General features: G+C 41.1%; 1 protein-coding gene across 23 annotated transcripts in view; it reads right to left on the minus strand.

Annotated features, from left to right (window-relative positions):
• dmd (dystrophin) overlaps positions 1-26,097 on the minus strand; it is a 272,939-nt gene that overhangs the window by 4,485 nt on the left and 242,357 nt on the right. For 17 of the 23 annotated variants that reach the window (XM_051428349.1, XM_051428362.1, XM_051428352.1 and 14 more), the window contains 13 exons: positions 24,371-24,572; positions 24,205-24,290; positions 22,772-22,929; positions 19,312-19,478; positions 17,230-17,341; positions 15,912-16,048; positions 14,551-14,589; positions 12,180-12,245; positions 7,957-8,022; positions 5,152-5,310; positions 3,984-4,227; positions 2,736-2,850; positions 2,315-2,404 (listed from right to left, as the gene is read on the minus strand). In XM_051428349.1, the coding sequence (XP_051284309.1) occupies positions 2,315-2,404; positions 2,736-2,850; positions 3,984-4,227; positions 5,152-5,310; positions 7,957-8,022; positions 12,180-12,245; positions 14,551-14,589; positions 15,912-16,048; positions 17,230-17,341; positions 19,312-19,478; positions 22,772-22,929; positions 24,205-24,290; positions 24,371-24,572 (1,641 nt within the window). Of the gene's footprint in view, positions 1-39; positions 66-2,314; positions 2,405-2,735; positions 2,851-3,983; positions 4,228-5,151; positions 5,311-7,956; positions 8,023-12,179; positions 12,246-14,550; positions 14,590-15,911; positions 16,049-17,229; positions 17,342-19,311; positions 19,479-22,771; positions 22,930-24,204; positions 24,291-24,370; positions 24,573-26,097 lie in introns of all 23 variants that reach the window. The other 6 variants (XM_051428356.1, XM_051428350.1, XM_051428360.1 and 3 more) reach the window with 3 other exon arrangements.

Genomic DNA, 26,097 nt, shown 5'->3' on the forward strand with positions numbered 1-26,097 from the left:
GGGTGAGAAGGTGAGGGGAGAGAAAGTTGAGCCACTAACCTCTCATGGGTGTCCCCTTCTCCCTCCTGGCTCATGGAGAAAAAGAGGAAAGGAAGAAAAGAAAAGAAGAAAGGAAAAAAAAATCAGCTTTGTGTTGGTAATGAAGAGAAAGCAAGACCTGAAAACTGTTCTTTGCTCCCACAATCAGATATAGATAAAAATCCATTGTTTGTTATTTATCTATTTTATCCTATTATTATTATTACTATAACTTTGCTCCATTTTTACATCATTTCTTTTTTCACTTTACACTGACTTTGGATTAAATGAGGTTGCTGATGGAGGACGAATATAAAAAGTTCTTAAGGGATATTATATTGTAGCATCCTGAAGTAGGAATGTAGAGAATCTTCCCAGCAGGCAGCGGGGCAACAGTAATTCCCATAACTCTCATTTTAAGTGTTTCTGCATTGTTATTGATACTGTTGTGTTCAACCTTGTTTCCAGTTTCCACAACAAAAGCTGTCCAAAAAGTCTTTATGAAGAGTAAATGCAGTTTAGTTTTGTCCTGTTTTGGTCCCTTAAGTCATTTTTCAAGACAAAAAATCTCCTTCCAGCTTTTTAAATTCTTCTTTTTTTCATCTTTACTTTACTGTAGATCGAAGATCTTTGGCTTTTGGACTGTTGGTCGGACAAAAGACATTTGATTACATCCCATTGGTCTCCAGCTAACTGTGATGAGCATTTTTCACAGTCTTCTGATGTTATGTACACAAAACGATTGTTTATTTATATAGAAAACAATCAGCAGATTAATCGAGTATGGAAATGATCATTGGCCACAGCCCTAGCAATCAATACTTTATCTTATTGTTTTTTTCTCGTCTTTCCTCTATGGGCTTTGGTCTGACTGTGTATTATATTGTCCGACCTGTGACTGATGACAGTTGCATTGTTTCTGAATACAAAGACGTGGTAACCTGATGTGTGTTAGAGAGGCTCTGTGTGTGATAAAGCACAGAAACTGTGTGTAAAAATCAATGTGGGAGCAGAGAACAGAACTCATTAGTTTCCCCAACCAGCCTGAGGTTTCAGACCTGTATCTTTTATATCACAGGCCCGCTCGCCATTCTTTAGGCTACAGTTACCTAGAAACATTCATAATAGGTATCTTTCTGCTAATTAGCTGAGTTACACTTTTAATGAGATCAAAGCTGCAAACTTTTCCTACTTCCTCTAAGTTAAACGCCTTAAAAGTCCTACAAGGAGTTTTTAACTGGTTATGTAACAGTCTAAATGTAATACTGATGCCTCTATATGACCTACATAAGCACGGAGGACCATCAGCGGGAGGGACTGGCTGTTTGTACGTTGTTATTCTTAATGCCTGCCACCGGGTTGGATTCCCCTTGAAATCAATTAAGACGAGGCGGTAGAAACACTACTGCTGTTGTCCACGGGGGCGGCCACAATCAACACAAACTGAAAGTTCCTTGCCGCTTTAGGGAAAGCTTCACTTAAAAGGGTTCATTCAAAAACCTTTTTTTTTTTTTTTTTTAATCCTTTCAGGGGAAAAACAGGACTGCAATTATTGTCTGAAATCTGATATCAGATCGCTTCTTCTGTTCAGTTACTTCATGATTTCAAATATCATCTGATTTTATTTAGCTTCTTCACAAACGAGTGGACACTGACTGTGTTTACATGTACACAAACGTCCCACTATTATTACGAATATGACAATATTCCACATTTGACAAGGGTCATGGAAACAGCATATTCTGTTTGGACACTCCCAGTTAACACATGTTGGATATGACACTATTACTCAGGTTTAAGAATCATTCTTTGGACACGTATACAGCATATTCGGTATATGCCTCTCATTTGGGGGTTTTACTGCAGTTTTCCTGTTTACAGTCAGTCTGCAGTTGCGATGCACACGAAGATGGAAGGAGCCACACAGCTACTTTCAAACATTATGAAAGTCTTGAATAAAGACAGGTTTTTGGATATCCGTAAACACCGCAAGGCCGACCTTTTCAAGAAGGTGGTTGAAGGAATGAAAGACGGAGGTCGAAAACTATGCAAAATGGTCTCAACTGCTCCAGCTGTTCCACTTTTACCACGGGAGCAACTTGACTGCAGTTTGAAAAGGAGGTAAATTCCTCCCTGTTGGACTTAAAGTACGGCATTAACAGTTGTTAGGAGTACGCACAGCTGCATGTAAACAAGACTTTTAGTGGAATATTCATATTCAATTGCCACAACTGGAATATTCTGTGCATGAAAACGTAGTCACTGTATGTGAGACGAGCTGGTTGGTGTTTCGTACCCTGGCTATGAGGGAAGGAATTGTTGAGCTGCTCCATCACTTCCTCCAGCCCAGATGCATCTTGGGAAGGGCTAGACAGCTCGTCATCACCTGAAACAGGAAGGAGATGAAGTTTTTCCACATTCAGAATTCTGGCTGCTAAAATAACGCCCAGTCGCATTGTTTATGCGTTTTGGGAAGTGTGAACAACACACACACACACACACACCACACACACACACACACACACACTCACACACACAAAATATGATTAAACTGTGCATTGTAGTCCGGTGTAGAACAATAACAGCATGGTCTCTACAAGCTGTGAAATCAGACATCTCTGCTTACAGCTCTATTTATATCCTCCATGCTTTTAAAAGGGTGGATGCAAATTAAAGGATATTAGTGGGAGAGTGTGTGTGTGTGTGTGTGTTCTTACCCATTGTATCAGTAGTCTGGCTGGCGGCCACACGGAGCAGAGGGAGGGAGGAGTCGGAGCGCTGTGAGGAGGTGGAAGGAGAGGACAGAGCTGTGCCGTTCACCTTGGAATCCGTCTGACACACACACACACACACGCACACAGACACAGACACACACAGACACATTAGATACACAATAAATTGGCAGCCACACTGCACAGCTTAATTAGAGGAGTCAAAAGAGAAGTGAAGTGTGTGTGTGTGTGTGTGTGTTGTGTGTGTGTGTGTGTGTGGGGGGGGGACCGGGGAGTTGGCCTGGTGCTCTGTGTCAGCTGTTACTGGCAGTCAGACAGTGTGGAGGAAGCTGCTTCAGTCTCAACTCACTGGTGAGAAACTTCACATCAGCTTTGTTTTATGAATCCAGGACACTAGCTGGGTCCTCTGCAGCACATGAGGGTTCACTGCCTTGCTCAAAGGCATTTGTAGCAGCAGATGTTGAGTCAACTCACCAACACTCACAGGATGTTACCAACTTGCTTAAGATTTGATAAGATGAAGTAATTTGTGCAAAATGTGAGCGTTCTGTATCTGACAACGCTTTGGGGACACGCCCTCAGTTAGGTAGTCAGTAGTAAAAAATGATTTTTAAATCAAAGTTTTGTATTTAAACAAAGCAATTATGTGTGTACTTTCCATCCACCACCACATCAATGTGAATATTAGGAGTTTGTTCATGCAGGTAAACAGCTGGTGGAACCAATTCTCTGATCATCTGCTGTTAAATCATTACGAGATGACATTATTAGAAGAGCTCCATTAAAAGCTCAGACGATGGAAAACAAAGCGGACAACATGGTGGAAATATGATGTGTGTATGTTTCTTGTATTAACTTCAGTGGAAGCTTTAGTGGATGCTTAAAGGCCACACACAAACAAACAAGCTCTTCTACACCGTCGCTGAGTGTTTGTTGTGCTGTGGTCTGTACACAAACTTGTGCTGTGTCATATTTCCAGCAGGCTCCAGCTTGAAATGTTTAGTTGAATTACTCATTCCTCTCTGATACGCTAAAGCAGGAAGCCCAACAAAAAGTGTAGCCTAGGGGCCCATGACCACCCTACTCTGCCTCTGGGTATGAAATAATATGGGTCAAAACCATCGCATGCTTTTTGCACACAATGTTTAGTGCTAATATTTAGAGATATGTTGGCTAATTTGGGTGAGATCCATCACAGATTCTCAGCATATGTAAGAGGGTGTGTTCCTGTACCTGCTCCAACAGCTGTCTCAGCCGGTGCAGTTGGGACTCCAGCTGTTTGTTGTGGTCCTCCAGTATCTGCATGCGGGCCTCCAGACGCCCTTTGTGCTGCCGCAGCAGTTTGGCCTCGGCGATGAGCTCGGCGTCACGTGCGCTCTGCGGCGACACCGGGAGCATCTCCGGGGGCGACGGCAGAGGGGACAGGCCCTTCCTGTCGTGGGCCTTTTTCAGACGGTCGTACTCGGACTGTAGCTTCCTGCAGGCAGGCAGCGGAGGAATTAATCTACTGCTGCTAGCCCTGATAGACGTGTGAAGCATCAAACACCCACTGCTTACGAGAGAGGCTGAACTTTCTTTTCATTGATTATCAAGGGTAAGCTGGGTCACTGCAGCAACATAGTGTGAGAAATAAAGCAGTAAATCTTCATCAGTAACATGCATGAGGCAGTCACTTTTTTATCGTTTTCCAAGTGTCAACAAAATCCCCTTATTGGCAGGAACGCAGGGAGGGCTGAGAGGAGGAAGCACATTAGGAGGAACATAACACAGACTGTCTGCTAAAGGTGTCAAATATTTGCAGTTCACCGCTACAGTCTTTATTGATTCATATTTTAGGACATCTGTATTCTAGGACTGATGAAGAGAGGACGACACTGGTACTTGGCGACCCTCACAAAGTGAATTTTTACAGGGGTTGAAGGTTTGTATAATTAAATTATAGACACTTTCATATCCCTTTGAACTCACATAAATCCAAGTTTGTACATTAAAATTAAAAACTTGGTCACTGGGTGGAATTTTCAATAGAGAATGCCTGATGAGAAATATAATCTTGCTAGCGTGTTATGGGACAACCCTGGGGCCTCCTACCAGCTGAAGGCACCCAGGAGGCCCCCTGATCAGATGCCCGAACTGCCTCAGCTGGCTCTTTTTGACACAAAGGAGCAGCGGTTCTACTCCAAGCTCTAGCTGTTTCAGCTCCTTTCCTTATCTCTGACAGCGAGCCCAGCCACCCAGCTGTCCAGTTGCCCAGTTTGTGAAGAATCCAAATTGATATAATATAGACTGAACTGTATGAGCTTTTTGGAGCCGGGAAGCTCTTTGCTATTGTTAAGGTTTGGGTAAAGAAATGATGCGGCCAGGAGAAGATAATAATAGAAAGATGGGTCTGTTCACTGACCTGTTCTCCTGCTCCAGGTCATTCAGGACCCTCTCCAGCTCTCCCTTCTCCTCCGTTTCCATGGAGATGAGGATCTGGGCGGGGCTGCGGGGCTGGCTGAGAGGAGAGCCTTGGTTCAGAGACTGGCAGTAGTGCTGGATCAACATGTGCTCGTCATCACTGCAAATGCGCCACACACGCACACACACACACACACACACACACACACACCAAACATACCCACCAATGAAGGGCCGACACATTCATATAGTCACAGTCATAGAAACACACGTGCATGTATGCACACACACACACACACACACACACACACACAAACACACACACACACAAAGACACAGACACAGGAGGAAAAAGAAAATCATTAAGTGAATGAAACAGCAGCAGTGGAACAGGACTGCACCACAGAGGAAGAATCTAAAACACAGCGGGGACAGAGAGAGGGCCAGAGCTTTCATTTTTACTACACATTTGTCCTTAACTCTGTTTTTGGAGCGATTCGATTGGCCACGCTCTGCCAACTCTGACCGATCACACACGCATTGTTTGGGAGGATTTTAATTAGGCCAGGTATTTAGATGCTGCTGCGTTCACTGCACTGCTTTCAGCTCAGCCTATCTTCCATTCTGAATACTAAAGGAGCTGCTGTTTGAAAACAACAAATCCCCTTAAGATGACTGCTGACTAGAAAGTAAAACTCATTACACACAGAGGGTGTAGCTCTCTCAGCTCTGGTTTAAAATAGCCTCTCTTCTGCTCATCTTTTTCGCTTCATCAACCAAGCTGCATTTCGAAAGCCACGTTGATGTGTTACACTGGATTCATTCTTTAACTTTGCAATTTTAATTACAGGCGTATCTTTGCAGGTCAAATTCCATGTGCTTCTATTACACTTGACAAACTTTCAGCTTTATTGTCCCTGAAGGGAAATTTGTCTTGCAGCAAGACTAAATATAGAATACACGCACACTTGAACATAAGATACATAAAACATTCTTTTGGCTCTGTGCATCTGTGGGATGAAGTCAGATTTTAGAACTATAACACTGACATTTTCTGTGCGGCTTGTTTAAAATATGTAATTTAACAATGAGTAATGCTAGAAGGAGAAAATAAATGACTCAGCCTTTTCACAAAAACTCAGGATATCACAGCCTCTGGGGCTTTGATTTTGTTTCCAACTTCCAACTTTATGGATACAGATAATAAATACAATATAATATTAAGCAAAGGTCTTTCCGGATTTGGACCAAATGGACAGAATACATTAAACCTAGCAGGTCAGTCTTTTAGGTTTAATAGCTAACTTGATAGAATAAATGAGTTAAAATATATTGTGATTTATATTAATTTTATCACATCTAACAGCTTTTTCTTTTCTTTTTTTGTAAAGTAAAATTTTCCCATGTTGAAAAGTGAATAATTAAAAGGTAATGTTATGAAAGGTGATCTCTGGAAGAGCTAGGCTGTAAATAGGTTTTGTGCACAGTGCTGTGTGAATCTGCCAAAGCGATGTCTTCAAACGTATTTTGTTTAATTGATAATGACTTGAAACTGTAGCTATAACCAGGAAATGTTCAACAACAATTTCATCTGTTTTCTACATCAATGCCTTTTCTCCGCTGTTAATACTGTCAAATAACGCTTTGTTGAATTTCTGTGTTGCAGAGTTTGTGTGCTTCAGGTGAAAACAACACACTAACAATGATTTGGACATAAACTGACGAGTGTAAACAGAATTTATGAGTTTCAGATCTTCTTGAGGCTCTGGCTGTTAAAAAATCCCTGTTACAGGAATTTCAGCAACCCTGTTGTGTATAAAACTGAAATCTATCATCAGAACCCACAAATGTTACTTGCTAGTTAATAAAATGTGAAGGGAGAAAAAAGCTTTTTTTTCCTCCAAGTAGCGTTAAACTTTGGAGAACTTTGACCTGCACATTTGCGCTGTTGATCCACATTGAGCCGTCTCGACAATTCCTGAACTTTGACAGAACTTCTAAGTTGTGTCCACTTTTATTTAACCTCCTGTGTCAGAGTAAAAGCTGCTGTCATCGCAAACTGTGTGAACATAGTGTCCAGTTAATGACTGAGCTAATTAACTGTCAGCAAGCAAACTAACTTTAAAGGACATTTCTCCCTTCACTATCTTTATTGCATGAAACGATGTACAATCCTGAGAACTCAATTTGAGTCTAGAACAAAATATTTCACGAAGGCAAATGAAGGTGTTTTGTGTTGCCACTTTCTGATGTGACCGGACCTTAATGCCTTTGTAGGCCAAGAAGTTCATTTTGATTTGAATGATTTTAATTAGGACCGGCTCCAATAAGAGTTTTCTGTTCCTCTCTCTGTCTCCCTGTTTAATATAATCCCATTTCTTTGCACTACTGTAAATACAACATTTTTTAAGAAAGGGAATCAGAGAAAGCAAATGTATAGATAAATAACACATGAATATTGTACCTATTGTACATAAAGACTAATACTCATTACTTGGGATGCTGGGATTTTGTGTATAAACTTTATATCCCAATTATAACCACCCAGAGAAAAACTAAATGTGAGATGCGCTGATATAACCTGGTAATATCAGGAATACAGGGATATATATTTGTATGGGATATGACGATGCAAACAAGAATAACACCATAATATGAGCTCGTATGCAGAATATTAAGCACATGTAAACATAGTCACTGACAGCCAATGGAAACAAAGAAGACAGGGCCAGTTCACACACAGCGAGCCAATCGGTGAGTGAGGAGGTTGGCAAAACAAAACAAACAAACAAAAAGCGGTTCTCACATGCTCTCATTGGGTGAGATACTGTCATTCAGATAAGAGCCATTACGATTCTCCATTTCTGCTAACCTGCGGAGGGGGAAGAAACAGAGCAGTCAGTCCCAAAACCAAAAGGTCGAGCAATTAGCAGATTGTAGAGGGAAAATACGGATGTGATTGTGTTTTTTTTTTTTTTAAAGTATATTCAGATTGAACACTCAACCAACTGTATGCTTCTAGTCACGGGCTACCTAATGTATTGTAAACTCTTTGAAAAAGCTGGTTTCCACAGAATGAATGGTAGAAAATAAGGCCCATCTCAAGTTACACTAATTGTGTACTAACAGCAGCGGGAATAATGGAGAATTTGGTGAAGCACATAATGGAGTGTTTTTGTTGAGACTGTTGGAGCTCCTCTGTGTTTGACATATGTTGGCATCATTTCACCCCTAACTTGAAGTGTTAGAGGCCCACACACTGTGTGCAGCCCTTCGTCTATTGCCATGCCACTTTATTTTATAGTGTTTACAACTGATGCACTACAAACTCAAGCCGTGCCTTCAGTATCTGGCCTCTTTATGTTTTATACAAGTTGGCTTGTATTGCCTTGAAAGCTGCCTTATAAAAGTGGCGGTTGGCAGACCTCTAGCACTTAATCCTGCTATTTGGTATTCAATTTTATATGACTCACTTGGGTAACTGCCTTTGTAACTGATTTACTGTCGTTGAATGTCTGGTGCATTATTCAAACACTGCAATATTACTGTATGTAATGTGGGTTAAGGGGAAGTGTAAAATATTACGAAATTATATGCTGAACACAGGGAAGCTGCATATAGGAGGAAGAGCAACGGGTCAAAGGGAGAGCTTGAATGTACAGACATTGGTTTCTTAAAAATATACTACAAAAATACTACAGTTTGTTTTTTTTATTATTGAAAAGGAGTAATTCTGCCTTTTATTAGCTTAATAGCTTAGCTTTTATTAGAGATAAATGGGAAGATTGATACCAGGATGTCTGTGGATTATGGAGTTAAAGCCAGGAGTCGATTAGCTTAGACCGGAAGAAACAGCCTGGCTCTGTACAAAGCTGAAAAATATTTGTTTTGACACTTCAGCTTGGTACAAACAATATAAAACATTTTTCTTTAGAGGGAGCCATGCGAGATGTTCTCCCTTGCTTCAGTCTTTATACTAAGCTAAGCAAACCACCCCCTAGGCTCTACAATGAGACATGAGATAATATCCAACTTCTGCGTATTTTAGAAGTACATTTTGGGAAATTGGGTTACTTGCTGTCATGTCTGTATTACAAATATGAAACTACAGCCAGCAGTTCACTAACTTAGATTAACACAAAGAGGAAACAGGCCAACAGCTGAAAAAAAAAAACCCCCCGGTATTATCTTTGAAGAAACCAGTGTCTGGCCATTAACACGGGCCTCGTAAACAAACCTCCCGGCTGGGCCTCTCCAACAGATCTATCATGATAAAATAGCTGTGAGTGAAAAGCCAAAGATTTAAATTGCCCCGTCGCTATCTCCTCTAGATCAGTTGCCTGGTGGATGGAGTGTCTGTCCAAAAAGTAAAGAGATTTTGGGGCTTTATCAGTGCTCAAATAAAAAAAAAAAAAAAAAAAGGCCTTGTGCTTGGCAGTGAGTGTTTAAGCAGATGGACTGTGACAGACTGGCATCTGCCCAGGCCGGTGTGTTTGTACTCATAAGCTGTTGCTCACTACAGAAACGAGAGATAACCTCGCGGTCTCGGGGCCATCAGCTCCCTCAAGGCTTAATTATGTTACTTCTTCGCCCTACCACCTTCATTTAATCTGCTGGATGGTATCTGGAATTCACCAGATCTAGATACGTCAGGGGTTGAGAGCACAGGGCCTGAGGGAGGAAGTGTGACTCAGCATGTGCGTCCCCCAGTGTGCGCTGCTGCGTATTTATGGGAGTGTGTGTGTTAGCCCGAGGCAACAGTGAGTGGTGTCAAACACTCCCTGGCAGGGATCAAAGACTTGGCCTGTGGCTCCGACCTCACGCTGACTCCACTGAGGGATGCCAACAGTGCCCGACTGACTGATCCAATGACCGATTGATCGACTGCGTGATTGACTCATTGTTTGATTGATTTGACTGCTTCTTGTCCCTCAGCGGTGGGTTTCTGCGAGCAGTTAGGATCACTGCAAACCGAAGGAACACTGAAATGTTTTGGTGAATAAGCTCTGATTGACTCAGTGTGGCACCACAACAGTATTGATGGCATTTCTCTCCTCCGAGTCCAGTATTGATGAGGTTTTCGAGCGCACATGCTGGAGCGCTGGATGGTGCAAGCGACATCTCAGATGCATTAGCATATACTGGCCCCTCACTGCAGAGCGCTTATTCACCAAAAAGTCAATGCATCACTTTATCATGAGTACATATTCAGTTTCTACTGTATGCAAAGGGATATCTTGACATTTTAGTTCAGCCTTGTACTATTAGTCATCTTCATTATCACCTGACTGAAAAATCGTTTTAGCACAGTCAGCATTTAGAGCAATTTTTCTTTCTTGAGTTTTGTTTTTCTTTAAAAGACCCCTGCAGTAATTATATGTTTGAGAAAACATAAAAGCTTTTACATAAAATGGCAAATCCCTGGTGATAAAAAAAGACACTCAAATGTGGTTTGTCAAGGTATCCCATTCTCCATTTCTAAATATCAACAATCGTGCATAAACTACTTTTAAAGCACTGACATATACAGTCATAAATATCTGGGAAACTGATCTGGAATTAGTTGTTTTAACTATTAAAAAAAAGGTACAGGAAACTCAAAATTGTGACTAAATATGCATCAGCTGCCCCCCATGTTTCTTTACTTTCACTTTATCTAAAGCACAATGTTTTCTCACAGGGGAACAGGTCCAAATAGAGGGGGGTTAACAGGAGTCCCACTTTAGATACCTATGGTGCAGGTTTTGATTTATACACTCAGTTGCCAGTTTATTGGGTACACATATCTAAAACTGATGCAGTGTAATTTAACAGTGCTGCAATAAATCCAAACTTTCATTAAGGTTAAACTGTTTTAGAGAGGGGTTGATTCATCTGTGAGTCCTCATTTTGGAGGATGTAGTTTGTGGTGCTGATGAACCGTATCGCATTATGCAGACAGGTGTTTCTGTTATTTAGCCAACCCTCATTGTTTCAACAAAAACTGAACATTTTAACCTTCACGAAGGTATGATATATTGCAGGGCTGTTGTTTACTTTCTGTCCAGTGTAGACTATGAGAGTTGCAATGTGCACATTTAGCTGACTTTCTACCAACAAACTTTCAAGATGAAAAAAAGGTTGTTTGTGGCCTACATTTCAGCAGAACAGGATATAAAACAAACCTTGTCCTTGTCTTTTGTCTGTTTTCTGCCTCAAATACACAGCAAAACACTTTTACTCCCTGTATTCAGCTAAAAGCCATTTATTAAATGTTTATCTACTGCTTATGTTTTGCACAGTATATCACGTATATACCTAAACACTGTTGTACATTGAGTTTCCTGCACCTTTAACTCATCTTCAGTGGAATATGAAAGATACAGGACATTCAGTTGGCCTCTATATTAAACCACATACTAACAACACAAGCAAAAACAGACTGTATATGACATATGCCTGAAAGGTAGGTTCACATCTTCAGTGTTAATCAAAGCATTTAATAAGATTACTCAGACTTCATTACTAAAATAGACTCACTGGGTTGCGAACAATTGCTCTAATACCATCTGTCATTTATACATGCCTGAGTCTGAGTCATGCCACCTAAGAGTAATCAGACTTGTTCTGGAGGTACAAACACCACTAATTTGCTCCACAAAGCTCTGTAATGATCATCTTTTCGATTTATTAAGTGGAGTGAACATGAGAGTGACCGAAAGTTCCCCAGAACTGCGTCAGCAAAGAATTAGGGCAACCGGTCCCCTGCGAGTTCACGGCTGCATGAACACAGTGGGGAGAAGACAGGCATCCCGATGCAGGAAGTGTGCCGTGCTTAAGCATCTTCTCCAAATTCATTATTCCAAATCACATCAATCAAAATGTTTCTGGCTCTCTGGAGGAGCCATTATCTGCAGCGCTCGTAGGGCTGAGGGTAGCAGCAGGGAATGCAAAAAAGTAGAGCACGAGGAAGGTTACTTCACCGCGACCTGTTCGCAACACTGAGTCTACGCTGTGAGTTGCTGCTGCTGAATGCAGATAGTGTGTTACCGGTTGGCGTAGTGCTCGATCCGAGTGTGTGTGTCGTCATGGGAGAGCTGAGGGGATGATCCGGGCCTGCGACAGAGAGGGAAACAGACAGGAAAAAGAGAGATTTGTGAATCCAACCAGGAGGGACTCATTAATCCCAACACACACGCACACATGCACAAGCTGCATGAATCCACAGGAGAGCTATGAGGAGAGCGACAGTACGAGGCACAGATGTGTAGCGGTGTGAAATGCTCTGTAAATAAGCTCCCCACTTGTATCCTGCACTCCCGGCTTGGAATACATTTGCCTGCACTTCAAAAGATGCGTCTGATCTGAGATGTCACACCTCGTCTGCCGAGGAAAGGATCAGTATTTTGACATCATTAACCAGGAGTCTCTGAGGATTCTAACAACTTCTCCTGCAGTGTTTTAGTCCTTGAGAAATTAGGGTTTGACTCTTTAAAATCCTAAAAACTTCCCTTTACAAGGACACCTTGACGTTTGGAAGTTTTATCTGTTAAGAGCCCAAACGGATTTCTCCGCAAAGTAAAGGTGAATAAAAAATTTTAAATGTCAGGATAATCCAAGAAATATGAAACCAAACCCAAATGAGAGTGTTGTTTGCACATATAGCACTGTGTTTTTCTTTTTGTCTTTTAAATTATGATTCTTAGGCTTTAATGTGCCAAACCACATTGCTAGGGTGACTCAACACCACTTATAAAACTTTTATCTGGCAAAAAAACCCCAAAAAAACAATAATAGAAGAATTTTGTCTGCTGTCTTAAAATAGCGTTATTCAACGAGAACAAAGTGTGACTGATGGCTGACACTGATACAACTGATGAGTTGTATGCCACTTATAAACAGCATGTCACTCATGTTTCACTGGCAGATACGACTTCCCACAAGCATATACAGATGCTAAGTGAAGTAAACTGCTGAGATGCAACTTACAGAAAGATAGTAGATAATGACACCTGTGTTTTAGTTTATGCTTGGTGTCCAAAATGACCCAACAGGAATAAATTCACTTTAAAAAGAGACCTGATCTGAACAGACCCGAGGATAATTAGACCCAATAGAAAACGCGGTCGTCCTGAACGGACCCTAATACAAAGAGAGAACACCTGCAGCAACATGATGATTTATCATTTAGCAAGCAGCCGTGGTGGAAAAGAGCAGCATTATAATAATCATAATAATATCCACAGAATGATTTTAAATTATAGAAACAAATTCCTTTGTATCTTTTTGAAGCTTAATGTAAAGTCCGGCTTTCAATAAAGCATTGTGTATCTGGGAGATACGTAGAATTTAATCATTTTCTACCCATCTGTGAATCAGGTTTTTTCCTGCTGCGATTATGATCAGAGCACAAACTGGGTGTGCTTGAATCCATTCAGATCTACTCAGGTATTTAGGACACACAGACCCAACACATGTGCCAGTAAAATGAGACCCTGAGTATAAACCATAATGTCGTAGTGGAAGATAACCAGCCCTTGTACCTACGCGTGTAGGCAGCGTGGCTAGCCATAACTATAATAACCCAGTACAATGATAACATTGAGAGTGGCCTTCTACACAAATGTGGCCATTAATGCTACAAAAGGCTGTGTGGGCATTATGTTAGTGTCTTTCTGAATGCAAGAAGTGATGTATATCAGTGGAGCAGCAGTGATACGCTGTGTATAAAGCATGCTGTTACCACAGCGATAAGTATCATTAGATGAAGGTCATTTCTATCAGGGAAACGTGAGTGACATGTTTAAAAGCTAACAGAACAGCAGAGGCATACTGAATAATATTTAAATCAGCTTAATAATTAAGTGATAAAGGTAGGCTTTTTACAGGCCGGGATAGTTTTCATGTTTACAGTTGGAAGAGGGACTCATTCTGAATCACAGACCTGCAGGGTGATGTGGGGGTCAGACAGCGGCAAGGAACCGTGAGATGTAAACTCACCACAGCTACAGACAAAATGACACTACACAATGAGTGTGAAATGAGTGGAGATGAGTGTGTGTGTGTGTGTGTGTGTGAGTGAGTGAGTGAGTGAGTGAGTGAGTGAGTGAGTGAGTGAGTGAGTGAGTGAGTGAGTGAGAGAGAGAGAGAGAGAGACAGACAGAGAAAGAATGTGTGTGTGTGAGTGTGTGTGAGAGAGAGAGAGAGAGAGAGAGAGAGAGAGAGAGAGAGAGAGAGAGAGAGAGAGTGTGTGTGTGTGTAATTAAAAGAAGAATACAATCATGTATGTTTGTGTGTCTGTTTGAGCAAGAGAATATTTGAACATGAGACTGACAGAAAGTGAATGTTCAGGTTCAGAGTTTGTGTGTGTGTGTGTGTGTGTGTGTGTGTGTGTGTGTGTCTGTGTGAGCCAGGTACTCACGCATGGTCTACGGGCCAGAAGTTGATCAGAGTGACAGGACTGCAAGACAAAAAAACGTGAGATGATGACACAGGAAGTGGGAGGACACTGCACCACAAAGCATGATGGGAGCTGTAGTGTGGAAGGCAGCAGTGGGGCGGACAATACAGACACGGACGATACAGCGTGATAACATATGAGTTATAGTGCACAGGTACATGCAAGGTCTCTCTCTCTTTCTCACACACACACACACACAAAACAAACAACTCACCATCACTATTGATAAGGAATTGATTATTGATCGACCTGTTACATTTCCATTAATCAAACAAGCAGGAAAGAGAACCATTTCAGATGTAATAAAACACTCATATGATGTGAGGCATCAAACTGTGTGCATGCACTTATAAGTAGCTTTATTTTCTATCACACAAACACAATACAACATGTGTGTGTGTTGCTGCATTGCAGAAGGACAAACACACAATTCAAAGTTACACATTATTCCTACAAGAAATTGCATGTGCGTTCCTGTGTGTGTGTGTGTGTGTGTGTGTGTGTGTGTGTGTGTGTGTGTGTGTGTGTGTGTGTGTGTGTGTTTTGAGCACTCTCACATTAGCTTCAACCTTCAAGTCTGTGTTCTTGTGTGTTCTTGTGTTTCTGGCCTTGAATGAATAATGGTGAGACATTTATCATTCTTTGTTTAAGTGCCAATACCTCCATTTTTATTGACTGTGTATCCTTACCAACAGTAGAATTAGAGGTTATTTGGATTCCCATTATCATCAATATTCATGAAAGATCGACTCAAACTGCAGCATGGCTGACATTATCAGCAGATTATAGCTTATCATAGATATATTGGTAAGTTTATGCAGTCTGTCTCAGCTCATGCACCTGTTTTAACTGTAGCATAAGTAGCTTAACTGTTATCTTTACACTTTATTTTTTGTATTTGTTAACTAAAATTAGTGAGCTTCAGTGGAGCTGGTAGGAGGACTTTGTTCCATTTGGACAGAGCCAGGCTAGCTGTTTTAACAGCCACCTCTACCGTTGTCACATTCCTCAACAATAAGAAAGATCAAACACACACTTGATATGGATAAACAAACTAAATACGTAATGTGTAGGCAGCAAACACACGAGGAACTGGAACCAATTTTGAACACACACCACTACACAAACACTATCACTGGTATCTGGTATGACGCTGTGACTGCTGTGTATGCACGGGTTTAAATTAAACGTCTGTGTGAAATCGGAGACTTGTGTTTGAGTGTGTGTCCTCTAATCCAGGTCACATTAGTGGGAGTGTCTCTCAGTCTGTAATAAAACCTAGTTTCTCTTCCTGTTTGCCTTTATGTGTGTGTGAGACTCACGTTTCCATGTTGTCTCCCTCCAGGATGGTCTGAACCGGCAGGTAGCCCATGCGTGGGTGTTTGGCAAAGTAGCGCTTGGTCCTGAACTTGTTCTTCAGCACCTTGGCAAAGTCCCTGACATCCTCCCCTGATGTAGTCTGGAGAGAGACAGGGCACAAAGGAGGCTTTGTTAACTCCATGGGAGTGGGGCCCACACACACACACACACACACACACACACACACACACACACACACACACCACACACACACCACACACACACACACACACACACACACACACACACACACACACACACACACACACACACACACACACACACACACACACACACACACACCTTTCAGTACACGCTGCTCATTTATTTCTAGCCCTTTTGCCTTTATTCAAACATCTAGGGAGTGAAGTTAATGCCCTCATTGTCAGGTCTGAGTGTGTCATTACAGTTACAAGAAAGAGGAAACAGATTTATGACTCTCAGCCAGGGCTCCAGCGTCTTTATTTTAGCCCTGGGCCTGTGCTAAAGAAATCAGTTTAACCCTCTATTTTCACTTGATGGGAGAAAATATGTACACAGCTTCAGGTTTACTGCTACAGCAGAAGACGGATTGGGTTTGTTATGTGATTTGGCAAAAAGTTATTTCATGCCCTCTTTAAAGTTTCCACTGTGGCCCTGCTGTAAAATTCACTGGCTTTTCCATGACTCTCTGTTATTATGACAAAGATTATCTCTGACCTAAAAAATGTTATTCCCCTCCTGGTGCAGCAGTTCTCGGTTTTTCACTGAAATTGTATTTACTGTAGAGAAATACATCTGAAAAAAGTATAATACAGTTGTGAAATCAGTAGGAAATCACATTTTGGTGTCATTTCAAGCAAGTCATATGTAAAGATATCTTAATATTGAATAAGCGTATTTCCCAAAACATACTATTCCTACAGAATGAACCTTTGGGAGACATTTTTTAACAGTTTTCCGTATATAACAAAGAATCTATTGCGGTCTGTTATTTTAATATCACTCATGCTTGTTGGACATTTGAACACTAGGCTTTAATTAAGGTCATTATGACATCCATACAGAGATCATTGCTCGCCAAATAAAAGGCTTGTTGAAGATGTAGGAGCTAAAATACAACGTGTAATGGTCAGAAAAGCATCCACACTTGTGCAGATCTGAGCTTGCAGGGGCTTTTCACTTCATAACTGGAGGGAAAAAAAATATTTGACTACAAGTCCGCCGCCTTAAAATTCACATCTTCACCGTTTTCATTTACATTTCATTTACACATTGCAGCAGGAACATATATATACATACCGGAGTGCAGTACTCGACCATGGGGTACTGCATCTTATGTCCCTTGGCGACGCGACCGGAGAAGAAGCAGCTTTGGCAAATGTCATAGTTGAAATGTTTCAGACTCCGATATCTGGGGAGAGAAAGAGAGAACGAAAGAGGGAGGTCAAGAAAGCAAAGGGAGAAGGAGAGAGGAGAGGTGGGAGTGTGAAGATAAGACAAATAGAGCAGAGAAAAGAGAGCAAAGAGGTAGAAGGGAGGATGGTGGAGACACAGAAACAGAAAAGAGAGAATCAATAAAAGAGGGAAATTTACAGCTCTGTTTTCTCCAGGGTAGGAGTAGTTAAAATTCTTTCAGCCTGGTACCTAAATGAGAAATTTATTCTCTGGCCCTGGGACTCTTCATTAAAATTTATCACCACTCTTGTCATGAAGGGGCCCACCAACAACAGAGCAGACACACCTCCCAACCTCTAATTTCAAAAAAAAAAAAAAAAAAACCCTCCTGGGCTTCATGAGTATTTTAAGGGTTGAGGTTACAAATATGACTGCAGTTCTGTCATTATAATCATATCATCAATCATTCATATGTACAAGTGGGCTGTTTTACTGCCCTGCCGCTGCTGCAGAATTAGATTAAGGCGACAAATAGGTTCACAAGCTTTTCCACAGCCGGAGCTCGACTCTGGTGACAGAGCGCAATCTCATTGATCAAATACGTGAAGCTAATGTGATTTCACTGGAATAATAACCCCCAACAAGGGGCTTTTTAGTCTGTAATGTACAAAGCTCACAATGGGCCTTTTGCAAAAATATTTTAAAGCGACAGCAGTGATCCAAGTCAGATTCACCAAACTCTCTTCGCTGCACAAAGTTGTTGTAAAATGTGTTTTCAGCCTGATGAAAGTCATGAAATCAGCAGACAATAAAAAAAAAGTAGAAAAGTTTAACAGGGGTGGTAAACGAGACCCGAAAGCATCGGAAAATATGAATATAGATACCAACGGCATGTCATCACGGAGCCATATTGTGACAGAAGTAGAAATTTTAGATTTGAAATGATATAATAATATAATAACTGTATTTATATAGCACCTTTAACTTACAAAGTGCTTTACAATAAAAACATGATGAGAACAAGCCATACCATTAAAGTGCGTCAGATGGTATACTCTTTACCTTGTTAACCATTTAAGATTAACATGTTAACCATTTCTTTTCCTAATTAGCACTAAACACAAAGAGCACCTGAGGCTGATGGGAATGTCATTAGTTTCGTCAATAAATCAAATAAATGATCTGGGAACAATGTCTGTCAATCTATCGAGCGGACTACAAAAACTTATCATTTTGGCATTTATCAATACAGCTTCTGTAAACAGATGCTGAAGCGTCTTGTTTCAAACATATAAACACCCTCACTGGGTGTCCTGATAAAGAGAATAGCTTTGTGGAGCCGACCAGGGAGTCATCGCTCTTTTTCATTTGTTCCTGTGTGTGTGTGTGTGTGTGTGTGTGTGTGTGTGTGTGTGTGTGTGTGTGTGTGTGTGTGTGTGTGTGTGTGTGTGAAACACATGAAACGAAATATGAAAATCCCACTACTGTTTAAATAAAGGAAGAACACTGCAGGGACAAGAACGCTGGCTATGTTTTAAAAATGAAAAACTCTTCTATAATAAAAAAGCAATGTCTTCTCACTCTGGCGACATAAATGGTGACATATAAGATATATAAAAGAACATATAGAGCAAACGGGCTGCTGATATATGCTATAGACTAAACGCTGATATATTAAAACATTACTTCACAAAGCCCAGAAGCCAAAGATCTCCGTGTGCAGTTGAATTCATTTGGACTAAATAGAAATTAATTAATTAATTCTGTGTTTTATTACCCTGTATGTAATGAGATGAAGAATATAATGCTCTGCAGCAAAATGGCTCCACTTCTGCTCATTTCTTCTGATTAGAGATTCAGATGTGCCACTCAAAAGGTGGATTACGTGTAGAGCCTACAAAGGCCGGACAAACACTGAATTCTTTAAGGCACATTTGTGCTGTAAAATGAAACTTGTGTGTGCTGCGACGGTATGACTCTACCGACCTGAATCCTATAATGGGACACTCCTTGCAGATGTTACACTTGGCCTGGTGCTTGGCGGTCTCAGCGGCGGCCACCCGGTGCAGGACGGGTAACCACACCATGGACTGAGGCTCCAGACGCATCCAGTCGAGGAACATGGCAGCTTCCAGCTCGGGTTTGTTATTGGCCTGGGATGAAGATGAAGGTACAGTAAGCATGGTTTGAAAATTAAACCAAAAAAAAGGTGACATCATGGAAACATTTTTCCATCTTATGTTCTTGTGAGGAGATGAAATCAGCTCGTTGTTTGAAGAATAGTGTTTCCTTGAGTGTGTTTTAGAGAGAATGAAAAATGAAAAAAAAAAAAAACTGCTTCACAATTCACACTGAGCCAGTAAATATTTCATGTGTCTTGATGTTTGTTGGTTGTGAAGCGGTAGAAAACGACCTTGAATATAAAGTTGTGAGATAACAGTTCGGTTAAAAAAAACACTGCCAAGACTACAAGGACTTTCACTTACAAACAGCACCCTGCCATCCTTACTTAACAGGATAACTCTGGGGATATTCTGCCCTTTCCTTGTGGTCAACAATTCCCATAAAGTCAACAATGAATGTTGTGTGTGTCAAAGCCTGATATATCTTCTTCCTCTGTGTCACAGATGTTTCTTCTTTACCATGAACACACACACACACACACACACACACACACACACACACACACACACACACACACACACACACACACACACACACACACACACACACACACACACACACACACACACACACACACACACACTAGTTTATTTTGACTCAGTCACACATACACCGTCCTGTTGTCACACATATTCACTAGAGCACCAAATGTATATTAATCCACAGCTGAAAATAGTCCCCCCAAAAAATGCCTCCTGTTTGAGTAACATTTGTTAAAAACTACAGTGTCCAGCTGTTTTAGGAAATTACTGAGCTTTTTTTCATGTCCGTCCAACTCTTTCATTTCAAAAAAACAATAATCAGAGACAACAAATTGGCTTCATCCATCACTTTCCCATCAGCAGGGACTCTGGGAACTTCAGGGTTTTGGAGTTTCCATGGAGTTGACCCCCCCCATATCTCCCTCTTTCTCTCTCTCTCTCTCTCTCTCTCTCACACCCACATACACACCGACTCCTCACAGGAAGCAGCTGGAATAAACCTAAGTTATCTCCAGTTTTAAAGTTAGATGAGATTAGATCATCCACCTGGTGTGTGTGCCTGAGGGTGTGCATGTGTGAGTTTCTGTGTGCCTCGTTTATTAACACACTCAAATCATCAGAACCTTTTTTTGTTTTTTAAAGCCTCATAATAATTGAAAATGAGAGTAAATGCCTTCTGTAGGTGGTTTTAAATTATCAGCTGGAACATAATTTATACATATTATGTATATTTACACAGACTGCAAAGATTTCCCTTTTTATTCCATCTAATGTTACTGAAAATGTGTGTGGTGCTTTTATTACAGACTATTACAGCCTCAGAACCATGAATAACTTGACTCTCTCAATCAGTGTGTGTAAAATGTCTTCAATAAAATCAGAAACAAAGCAGGTAGGCAGGAGGTGACACGTGTTGATTGGGATTCACAGGAGACTATGATTATCTCCAGAAATCACAATTTTGATGCTCGCTACGCCTGTCAAGCTTTCCGTTCCGGTACTGTAGTTAACAATGATAATGGAGGCAGATTTACCACAATTCTTGATTAATTCTTTAACAAATGGGTCTGTGATTTCAGACAGGGCTAGACAGAAATAGCTTCTCATTCCTGGCTGAAATGACAGATTTGATCAGCTGTAGCTAGATATCTAATTAAACTAACATTAGCTCCAGACGTTTTTCTGTCAATAATTAATCATTAGTGGCATCAGGCTACAACAAAATAACACATAAGAACCTTTTATGAGGTTTTAAATAAAAACAAATACACATTTTATGGCTGCATAAATTATATCAGGCTAAAACACTGAGACTAAGGCCAACAGGTCCTCCTTCCAGTCAGCATCCTCAGTCAGTCGTGGTGATAATGAATCAGCATTGTTCTTGTATTCCCGTGGAGAGCTAGTTAGTCTTACTGTTTGAAGTACGATAAGAAAAAAATTCAACGTGACAAGAGAAAAGGTATTTAGAAAGATGACTAACCACCGTGTTTGTGAATGTAACACTATCTCAGATAATGAGTTTGGTTGGGGTTGTTGGACTGAATAAAGCCAATGAAGAGCAGGACAGAGTCGATAATGTTAGGGGAAACCCTGATAGCATCTGGGACCAGCTCCCACACAGTGTGGAAATACTACACAGTGGATGTGTTAGTTGGGAACAGGGCGTTTTCTTACGTAACATGACGTCACAAACTAATGTAGATAACTAACCCTCCAAAAATCTTGCCGTTGCTCTTTAAATGCTGGGTATCTCACTACAGCACTATGAACACCGTTTCAACACGTGTAGAAACCCAAAGCTTGACAGGCCCTCTATGCCTCGTTACGGCTACAAAGCTACGTTTGGACAATTGCTGTTTGGAGGAAGGTTTTAGCGAACGGTCAATTTCCACAATATTCCCTTTGTTGAACACATGACAATGGTTTTACTTTCTGAATACCTCTGAGGAGATGAGCTAAATTTGGTGTCCAAAGTAGGGACTTTAGACATGAAAATGCTGGATCATCTTTTGGAGATCAGGGATAATCCAGTCAGACTGCAATTACTGGAATCCTCGTGTGTACGCTGGATTTGCTGCTTGTTTTGTGGCTCAGCGTTTATGCTGTCTGCTCCCAAACATAAAGAAACACAACGGGAATGCTGATCTAGAGAGCTGGCAACTCTCCTTTCCTTGCTTCTCTGTGCTGTCACACACTTTATCATTTTAACACCCATGTGCAGGTAGATATGCGGTGTTCATTCTGTCTTATTTGTCTGTGAGTTGTTTTTTTTTCTACTTTAAAAATGTCCATGTTTCTATTCCGGCAACATCTCCACAGCTGTCAGAGATCATTTGTTTGATCCCCTGCAGGCTGTCATTCACTTACTTCTCCTGTCCACACACACACATAAACACAGTCTCACTCTCTGGCCCAGTTTACTGGAGTCTGTAATGCACTTGTTTTTATTATCCTTGGTTTTATTGATGTTTGCCCTTTATTTTCTGCAAAGCTCTTAGTGACAATCCAGTTTCTTTCTATAAATAAACCTGATTTAGCCTGATGTAAACAAACACTCAGACGTTCTGCGGGGCTGTGACAACATGTGGCTTCATCTTGAGGGCCTTAGGCATCAGTGCAAATACATGCGGGCAATTGCAGCATTTGACAGTCCTGCTGCTATTATTAGTGAGTACATTCATTAGGATTGTCTGTACCACTGTAGAAAGTCAAACTGGACTGCTACAGTTTGTGTGTGTGTGTGTGTGTGTGTGTGTGAGTAAGGGTGTGCCACGTACAAACTGGAAGCAGCTGCGGACGGACGGCTCGATGTTGGAGCCACCGAAGGAGGCGACCTCGCCGAGCTGCCGGGGGATCTGGATGGAGTCGTGCAGGAGGAGGCCCAGACGGCGCTGGTCGCAGAAACCTGTCGCACTGGCAACCTGTCTGAACAAGACTGGAGGATGAAGAGGGGGAAGAGGGATGGGGGGACAAGAGAGAATGATGGATGGGGACAGAAAATAGAGAGGCGTGAGATTGACTCTGAGATTTCTGGCTCTGTTTTCAAGCAAGCAGCCCAGCTTTGGTCTAGTATTTCCATGACCTTGAAGTTGGCTTTGCCTGTGCGTCTGGTAATTCTGATAAGTTCATTTAAATGAAGCAGCGCCAAGTGAGTTGTTGGTATTTTAATGGAAATTGGGTCTTAGATGTGATAGAAAAATGTAAATGAAACACTTCCCAGCCAAATAAATCTAATTTGTTTAAAGCAGAAACGTCTGTAAATGAGTCTGAATTTATCTATACATGAATATGAGTGATTCTTACAGTATCTCTTTCCACTGCATTAAAAGCTTCCAGTGTGTTTACCTTCATTAAATCACATGCAAATGACATCAGGCCCAAACGAAATAACCACACACACACTGTTCGGTTATAGCATTATAATCTGCCTGTATAGGTGGGTGACATTAGATTAATGGAGATCATTAATCCTGTGCTGCTTTACCCTCTGTTCCAATTTCTTAACTAAAGTGTATTAAAAGGTTTTATTCTTTAAATACATTATGGTGCAAACGTTTTAACTCAGTTACAATATGATGTTACCATTAATTACGTGATAAACAGAAGAATGACTGGAGAAAAAGTGTGACTGATGAAGTCATTCAAACAGCTTCAACAAACTCTTATTGCTTCTATTATTTATTAGAATTTATGATATTATTACAGTACTAATGAACTGTTAAAACCCACACACTCTCTGCCTCTGGCTGCAGATTTGTGATTCTGTGTGTTCACGCCGTGCCACTCTGCAATATTTAGACAACAATATCATTTCCTGGAGAAGGCGATTCATTTGTAGAGTCATTGTTTTCATGCTCCACTGTGATTGGCTCAGCTGTTTCAGAAAGATGATAGCCGTGATGTGACTGGCTGAGAGTGTATTTATTAATCACCACACCCTATGATCTATTTTCAGCTTCATCCAGCCCTCTTTTCACTTTGTGCTGCTGCACATGCATGAACCAAAACAGTAGGTGGAGACCGACCATTTTGTATCAGTTCTAGCACTTGTGCGATATTAAATACCACGAAATCCACTAAGCTTCTGGGAAATACAGAAACAACAATTAAGAGCAATTGGGAGTGGAATGCCTCCGAAAGCTTTTATATTAGTGTATAAATGTTTATGTGTGTGTGTGTGTGTGTGTGTGTGTGTGTGTGTGTTACTTACATCTGTATTTATCCTCCAGGTGAGCCTTGCAGAGTGAGATGATTCCAGTTTTGAATGACAGAGTCCGGATCTTTCCGGTGCGACCACTACAAAGCAACAAAACAACATGTTAAGAGTACGTTCAAGCTCACTGACATAACGGAAACTCGCGTCACGCTACACGTACGTGTCGTAGACGTTGAGCAGCCAGTTGAGGCACATGTCGACGCACAGCGGGACGTTGACCAGGTGCGAGTGGCTCTGCTCCAGCCGCTGGTACAGGCTGGTCAGACAGGTGACCAGCTGGGAGATGTCCAGCAGCTGCTCATTCTGCTTCAGACCGTGCTGGTCAAACACCTCGCACGCCATCGGCATGCTCAGCAGGTCCACTGCAGACACCAAAAGAGAGGATAGCGGTCAGTTAGCAGACACACAGACACACACACACACACACACACAACACAACACACAGCTAAAGCGGCAGTGTGGCCCACTGCTGCGCTCAGACCGTCCTTCAACTGGACCAACTGGGTTCAAACCTTTCATGTTCAAAGTGTCCTTGAGCTCAATGCTGCTGGTAGTGAGAAAGCGACTTCACTCAAGGGATCAATAAAGTGTCACATTATTCATCTTTATCATTCACTGAGTGTGCTAAAGGACAGGAAAGAGAGAGGAGAGAGGGGTGTGTTAATACTGAGAAAAGTCCAAACACTCGTGGCGTGGTCAATAACTCAACTGAAGGAACAAGAATGATGATCCACAAATGTGCATGCCAGCACTTGAATTAATACGATGGAAGGCCGCTAACTGGACATTTACCTCGCTAAAAAATATACTTCCTCTTTGCAAGAGCACTGATTAAATTAAAATCCGCCAGTAGTAACTCTCAAGATTCTGTCTTGCAAGTTTTTGTGACTCACAAAACTGTAAACTTTTGTTTTCGGCACACACGCTGTTTCCCATTTCCTCCTCCAAGAGAACACGGCATGGTGGGCAGCAGGCGAGAGGCGCGCAAACTAGATACTGATTCATATGTATAATGCCATGGGAATTCATGTCATGTCAATGGGATGTGACCCATTGTTAATATAAAAATATTCATGATTGCAGCTTTAAAAGGAGTTTTGTTTATACGCTGTTTATGTAGTGTATCTGTATCACTATTGTTATTTTGTCATATTTTCCTTTTTTACATCATTTTTTTTACTTATTCTAAACCATTTATAGTTCAAGCTGTCTAAATAGGAGTGGAACAGTTCACAAAATTCCCAGTTTGGTTCATATTCCGGTTTTGGGGTCACAGTTTTCAGTTCGGTATGTTTCTTATTTGGCTAAACAAACTGTTTGCCTTTAACAAAAAATATAAGGAACATGTTCATTGTCAAATCTTAATTAAAAGAATAGGTTTTTTTAATTAGTGCAAAAATAAAATGCTGCTTTGTTATTTATATATATGCTTATTAATAGCTTTTGCCATGTCTGAATCTGCATGGAGAGGCTGTTTAAATGCTGCGAGGAAAAGGAGTGGCTCTTTCCTTTCAGACTCTCTCCTCTTTGTGCTGTCAATGGACACACTGTAAGTATTACCACTAGCATAAAGGCACGGGTTGTACAACTCTTGAATACAAGAGAGGGGATATGGATATTTATATACCACTATGGGAAGCCATTAAGGTTTAAAAAGGGATCTAAATAATCCAGGAGAAGACAGAAAGAAGTAGAGATTGGCGAGGTAACGAAAACATTAGAAGAAAAGAAGAGATTGAGGGGAACAAGAGAAAGGAGAAGAAACAGAGAGTAATAATACAAAGAAAGGAATTCCCAAGTGTACTGTTGGGAATGATGTGAGCAAGGAGGTTAAGGAAACAAAAAAGCTGTGCTGTGCTGCCTTTACCGAGGTTAATCACTAAGCCT

Source organism: Dicentrarchus labrax, unplaced genomic scaffold, assembly GCF_905237075.1.
Source record: "Dicentrarchus labrax unplaced genomic scaffold, dlabrax2021, whole genome shotgun sequence".
NCBI classification, from domain to species: domain Eukaryota; kingdom Metazoa; phylum Chordata; class Actinopteri; family Moronidae; genus Dicentrarchus; species Dicentrarchus labrax.